The sequence below is a fragment of the Rhea americana genome, unplaced genomic scaffold (genome assembly GCF_003343005.1).
Source record: "Rhea americana isolate MKP2758 unplaced genomic scaffold, rheAme1 scaffold_215, whole genome shotgun sequence".
Taxonomy (NCBI): Eukaryota; Metazoa; Chordata; class Aves; order Rheiformes; family Rheidae; genus Rhea; species Rhea americana.
This window is the reverse complement of record NW_028186305.1, coordinates 506,076-512,506: the sequence shown is the minus strand read 5'-3', so window position 1 is coordinate 512,506 and position 6,431 is coordinate 506,076. Positions and strand designations below refer to the sequence as shown.

Genomic DNA, 6,431 nt, shown 5'->3' with positions numbered 1-6,431 from the left:
AACCACAGGCTGTTTCCCCCACCCCCCTTCCCAAAAGCCTTTACATAAGAGTCTTGCAGAATTTATGGCCTTCCTCAGCTGTGCTGCGCTAGAGCCGGGTGGGCACGAGCTGCTCCCGTGTAACTGTCAGAACAGATCCCGGGCAGCGCTAATTCAAGGATGAAATGGGACTTGATTTCCACACCAGTCACTGTCTCTTGCTGTTACACAGGGATGGAGAGGCATTTCCTCCTCACGGGCTCTGCACCCCTGAGTTTTCCCGCACAATTCACTGCTCGCACTGACCTCAAATGTCCCCTGCGCAGCCTCAGCATCGCAGCAGCACGGTCCTGAGGCTTCCTCGGTCAGTTTGCAGCAACAGGGCCAGAGACGGTGCTTTAGGGAGACCAGTACCTCAGTTTAAAAAGTCTGGAAGTCTCAAAACCACTGGGGTCCTGTTCGACACCAGTCCTTCATCTCACAGGAGAGCCAAGGAAGCATGGAAGTACTTCCTCTCTGCTCCTGCACCTTCCTGGAGCCATTTCAGCTCTAGGACTTTCCCTCAGTTAACAGTGCTCCCCAAGCACCTTCTGCCAAGGGATCCAGTGCTGGGCTCTGCAGAGCCGRGGTGCTGGGCCCCTCTGCGAGGTGACGATGAGGCCGTCACGGTCACACAAGCAACGTGCAYGTTGGAAGAGAGCAAGAGCTGGTGCTTTTCCATCCCCTTCTYTTCCCAGGAGCAGCCCTGAGCACCACCAGATGAGGAACAGCAAGCGCCATCCAAACCCATCCTCCTGCAGCCCTGGCCTCCAAAAACCCTGCCTCCACGCAGCCCCGAGAGCTGCTCTTTGGAACAGCCTCCCCGGGGATGGAAGTGACAGGCAGCGCTAACAGGAGCAACGACGCAGAGCGAGGTCTGACATTGCCATCACCCTGCGTGTCTCCCAGCAGGAACGCCGTGCCGGAGTYGGAAGGGACAATGGCAAAGCAGATGGCGTGCCATGATCCTGGGTATTTAAAGCAGCTGCGGAAGCAGCGTGTCCAGGAGTGCTTGCCACGTCTCCCGCTGCAGTGCCCCAGGAGAAAGCCCAAGGTAGATGAGTGCAGCTCCACAGGCTTCAGTGCTGCCGTGCTGCTTCACAACAGCTGAGAATCAGACCCTCCTTCAAAAGCCCCCCTTGCTCTAATATCCCTGGTATTATCCAGGAATGTATTATAGATATTTCTGAAGCGTTTTATTTCCATCACCAGCACGTGCTTGTGCCTGCAGTCTGTTTGCAGCACTGTTGCTCTTCATGCTGTACAGCCAGGCTGGGCCATTTCCCTCCTGCTCCTAGAGCTGATCTCATGCCTCCCTTTTCTGTCGGGGTGAGAAGCTTGAAGACACTTCCTGGCTGCCTCTTATTTAAAACCTTTATTTTTCCCCAAATTTTGGGCTTGAAGTCAGCAATCTGGTCAATTTTCTGGAAAAGCAAACAGGTTTTCATTAGCTTTGTGCTTGGAGCTCCTGTCCTGCATCTTTCTTCGTGCTGGTTCTTTGGGCCTTGGCTAAGCTATCATGGACCCACCCGCAACAAACCCTCCGTCTGCTCYTGCCAGGCGTGTCCGAACGGCTGCTACTACGGTAGACCCAGCTGGGCCCCGCAAGGGATCAGTGCCACGTCCCCATGTGTGCAAGAAGGGTGTCAAGTGACCGGGGATGCATTCGTTGCCCCCAGGGATTCTATTCCCGTAGCCCCACAGTCATTTCTCATGGCACAGAGTAGCCACTGCAGCGAGCTCTTGAGTGGGGGGTTTCCTGGCATCTTTGGTGAGCACCACAGCCACAAAATGCTGACACAAGCATCCTACAAGCGTGGTCCCTAGGCCCTGCTCTCCCCCCTGGGACCTTGCGGCCTTTGCAGRTTAGTTACTGAATGGCTCATTTGGGATGAGAAGCAGATTTCCCGGTACCCGGCTCCCCAGGGTGCTGGCTGGCCTCGCAGCAGGCTAGAGGCTGGAGTGGCAGAAGGGTGCTTCTGCAACGACGGAGTCGCCGATGCCCTCAAGGAGATGGTCCCACTGATCAAACTCCTCATTCAGGTCTGCACAGGGCACAGATCGCAGGGTTATTCCAGCAGTTATCAGCCTGGCCAGACCCCSTGCCTGGCAGAAAAGGAGCCCCTGAATGCGTTTGCTTTGGGCAGCAAAGCTTTCCAGGAGCCTTAAGGAAAGGGCAACTTCTCGGTGTGTCAGGGCCTCAGCTGCCCTCACCTGGAGGACAGGAGCCCAGCTGCCACCCTCAGTATGGGATGGGAAGCATCAAACCCAGCCACCAAGGAGGCAGTGGCCTCCTCTCAGCCCCTGCAAGCCGGGCAGCTCCCTCGCCCTCCCTCCCCCCGATCAGATGTGCCCCCCACCCTGCAYCGTACTGAGATGCCTCTGCAGGAAGGCCAGAGCTGCCCGGCTGGTGATGTCCAGGCCCTTGTACGGGTTGAGGGTGCCCCTCATACTGAAGATGCGGTTGATGAACTTCCCAGTCAGAAAGGTGAAGTCGGTCTGGCTCTGATGTACGGATCCACTAGGAGGGGAAGGATCTGCTTCAGGGAGCGCTACAAAGAGGCCAGGGACCTGCGCGGTGTTCCCAACGCAGGCAAGGTGCCAGCAGCACCCTGCCCTGCTCGGCGTGCGGCGTCTCCCCCTGTGTCCAGGTGTGGGGCTCACGGCACCGTGAAGCAAGGCAGAGCTCCCACCGCCAAAGGGAGACAACAGCCATCTCCAAAGAGAGCAGCAAGGGCAGATGGGGATGAGGACATTGCAGAAAAGAACGGGGTTCAGCGAGGGTTTGGAGGCYGGAAAGATGGTTTCAAGGTACATGAGAAAAGGCAAAGTGGAGTAAACRAGAGAGCAGGGTTGGAAAAGAGGAAGAGAAAGTTGGGGCAGGGAGAGGAAGAGGAAAATGAAGCTGAGGTGCCGCTGCACTCCGATGGGACCTGCGAGGACGCAGGAGAAGTGCCCTCCTCGGGGAACGGCCGCACACCAGCGCGTTAGTGCAGGCTCCAGACGTCAGCCCTCGCTTTTACAGTGTTGCTCCTCTCTGGGAATTGGCGCACGCTAAGGCAAGGTAGCTGTTACCCTCGCCTTTTACAGAGGGGGAAACTGAGGCACGGGAGACGGGGAGAAGGGTGCGTGTCTCCAGCCCAAGGCCCAAGCGCCAGCCCTCGACTCACAGGATGGTTACGATCTTCGTCTCGCCGTTTCTGGAGCTCAGCCGCTTCATTTTGGCAACGCTTTCCGGCGTCTGGAACTTCTCGGTGTTGATGAAGAGCACGGGCTTGCTCACCTCCGGGTACAGCGCGTGCTCCAAGGGGAACATCCAGGCGTCGAGAGCGACCGCGCACCTGCGGCAGGGCAGACGCGCTGCGCCGGCCTCCCGGCACCGCGGCTTCCCGCCCCGCCGGCTCACGTCACCCCGGCGGCTCCCGGGCTCCGCCGGCGCCTGTGCCCGGGGCTGCTCACCTGAAGCGCGGCTCCTTCACCGTGGCCAGCACTGCCGTCGCGCCGCCGAAGGAGTGGCCCATGACGGCGACTTTGGTCAAATCAATGCTGTCCTGTGAAGAGCAGAAGGCTGGAGGAACCTGTGCCCAAATCTTGCTGCAGAAGGTCCAGAATTAGCAAAGGAAAAGCTGGGGCTTCTCCAGCACCCGCAGAGGATGAAAAGGGGAAGAGAGGCAACACAAAGCTCGGATGTAAGCCAGCTCTGCGCAGACCCCGTCTTATTTCATGGGGCAAAACTTGCATGCAGCAAGGCCTGATCCTGCCCCAAAGGCAGAGCCAGGGCCTGAACCTGCTCCCAGCCAGACTAAACGCCCAGGCTGGGCCTGGGGATACCCGCAGCACAGACGGATCTAYGCACCTGCAGCACAGACAGGTCAAAGTCCCCGTGAAGGACGTTCGGGACAGATTTGCCACGGCTGATGTCCTCGAAGAGCTGGAGCCCTCGCACGCATTCGTCTGCTCTCTGATGGACCTGGAGCAAGAGTCGCCCCCTCCCCAGTTAACCCGGCACCTCCATCCTGCAAGCTAAGGGCTGGATCCTCCCGGACGCTGCTGTCCCCCGAGTCCCTACGCTGTCATCAACAGGGGACCCTGCAGCCCTGATTCTTCCAGCAGGTAGAAAATCAGGCCCAAACCGACCGAGGAAGCCAGTGCCACAGCGAGGGAGCAAAGCCAGGAGCCCTGACCCCACTCAGCTGCTTCGCTCTAGATCCGCAGCGCTCGGACGCAGCAGGGCTTTTCCTGCGGCAAACGCAACAGGCTGCACCGCGCCGCCGCGGCTCCCAGGGAATGCAGTGAATTCACTGGAACAGTTTCGTGGTTTTTTTTCTTTTGATTTTAGTTAATGTGATGCCAAAAACTGTTGGAGAGAGGCAAAACAACACTGCTACCCCCTGGCCAAGCAGCCAGCGCCCGGACGAACCCGCTCCGCGGTCCATGGAGAAGCAGGAGAGCTGCTGCCTGCGGCTGCGGCAAAAAGCCCTGCCCTGGAGTCACGCTGGGACGCTGTTCCCTGCTCCCGCAAGGATGCAAATATTGTTTGACATGCACTTTTAAAGGCCTTCCCCTGAGGCAATCAATGACAAAAATCTCAGTCTAAAACATGTCCCCCCACCTTCCCCGCTCCTGCTAACACTGGGAGCCATAACTGAGCCTGACGAGGCTCTTTTCTTCCCTCTTTTTTTGGGGGGGGAGGGTGGGGGGATTATTTATCATTCACCTTCAACATTTATGCTCACAGGTTCATCCTGATGGGAAAACTTTTCCCCTCATTTGTGCAATGTGGCGCGAGACAGAGCAAACACTGAAAATCCAAGGCTGGGATGTGATTTAGGACAGCTCAGAGGCACCTCCGACCATCGCGTCTCCCAGAACGATTTTCCTTCGGTGTTGCCTGAAGCTGGGGCTGGTTAATCAGATTTTTTCCCCCCGTGCTTGCAGGGAAAAGGCTCCAGTTGAGGCTCAGTCCCAATGTCGCTGCGTTATGGACAGGGAGGATGCTGCGGGCTGGTCCTGCAAGGGATCTGCTCCCGGGGACGGGGACAACCTGGACGGGGCTCGCACCGGAGGCAGGACGGGCAGCTCCTCCCGCGGAGATACAGCGGGGTYTGGGCTGCGCCAGCGCTGCCCCGTCGCTGGAGGGTCCCGGCCTCCAGCCACGCTCGCCCTACACCAGCACCGGACACGGGGAGGGGGAACATCCCGCGTGGCCCGTCCTCAACCCGGTACCTGCTTGTTCCGAAAGTGAAATTCCTTCTGCCCGGGGGGGACCCGCTGGTAGGGGATCCACTCCTCCCGCAGCGCCGCGGCCTCGCCAGCCTCCGCCGTGCAGAAATACGTGGCGGAGGCAGAGTGGTCCCTGTGACGGCGAGAGGGCAGGGGGCCGCGTCGCGGGGGGCAATYGCCTCCCAGCCACCCCGTTTTCCGGACCGCAAGCCGCGTCCGAGCTGCCGGCGGGACCACGAGGCTGACGAACCGCTGATGCGACGGAGGCGCCGAGCGAAGCCCCCGGGGGACCGAGGTGCCCACCTGTGCTCCAGCGCCGCCACCACGAAGCCCCGGGACGCCAGCTCCGTGCAGACGGCCGAGTACACGGTCCTGCGACCGGCCGCGCGCCGGGGAAACCGAGTCAGGGCTGCCGCGGGGAGCTGCTGAGCCCAGCCTGCTCCCGCGAGCGGCGGCCCTGGCGTTGGGAATCGCTCCGGCTCGATCGCCACGAAATCGCGGCAAGACGGGTCAGGGCAGGGGGTGCATCGGGGAGCAAACCCCACTGCACCCCCCGGCCGGCGCAGCGGGGCAGGACGTCTTACCGAAACGCGCCCAGCCCRTGGGAGAAGATGATCAGCGGGTACCTGGCGCTGCCGGGTTTGAAAGGCCCGTTCCAGCTCACCGGGACTCTGCAGGCCCCTGCGGGAAAGCGGTGCAGACTGGGGAGAATCCCCCCAGGAAAAGGGAACCGCCGCGCGGGGGCCGCTGCAGCGCCGGCACCGAACCGTCGGCGCGGCAGGGCCCCGCTCGGCACCGTCGCAACAGCCGGGCTCCTCTGGGCGCCCGGGACGGGCTCACCGGCCCCACCGCCTGCCGCGGGGCCCGGCTGGGGCAGGGCAGCCCCGGGGCGGGGGGTTGGCGGGCTGCCGGCCGCCCCCTTACCGAAGGCGGCGCTGAGCAGGGGCGCGCACCACCGCCGGCTGCGGCCGACGAAGTCGGCCAGCCCGCCGCAGTACTCGTAGCGCGGGATCCAGAGCGGCCGCTCGGCGCCTTCGCGGCGCAGGCAGGGGTAGAAGAGGCGGAAGAGAAGCCCCTGAAGGAGAAAGGGGAAGCGGGGCCGCGTGGGGCCGGGAGCGACGCGGGATTTCCGCGCGGAGGCGGCGGCAGGGAGGGAGGGAGGTGGCGGCGGCGGCGGCCGCCCCGCGGCC

At 61.5% G+C, this 6,431-nt stretch overlaps 1 protein-coding gene across 1 annotated transcript in view; it reads right to left on the bottom strand.

The window, feature by feature from the left end:
• Positions 1 to 1,199: 1,199 nt before the first annotated feature.
• The window catches only part of PAFAH2 (platelet activating factor acetylhydrolase 2), a gene marked incomplete at its 5' end in the record, with an annotated part of 10,398 nt that continues 5,166 nt past the window's right edge, over positions 1,200 to 6,431 (bottom strand). Inside the window, 10 exons of the mRNA XM_085305134.1 lie at positions 1,200 to 1,442; positions 1,933 to 2,063; positions 2,391 to 2,539; positions 3,189 to 3,359; positions 3,478 to 3,569; positions 3,875 to 3,988; positions 5,245 to 5,374; positions 5,545 to 5,613; positions 5,826 to 5,922; positions 6,166 to 6,316. Coding sequence (XP_085161260.1) covers positions 1,969 to 2,063; positions 2,391 to 2,539; positions 3,189 to 3,359; positions 3,478 to 3,569; positions 3,875 to 3,988; positions 5,245 to 5,374; positions 5,545 to 5,613; positions 5,826 to 5,922; positions 6,166 to 6,316 — 1,068 coding nt within the window. The remainder of the gene's footprint in view (positions 1,443 to 1,932; positions 2,064 to 2,390; positions 2,540 to 3,188; positions 3,360 to 3,477; positions 3,570 to 3,874; positions 3,989 to 5,244; positions 5,375 to 5,544; positions 5,614 to 5,825; positions 5,923 to 6,165; positions 6,317 to 6,431) is intronic.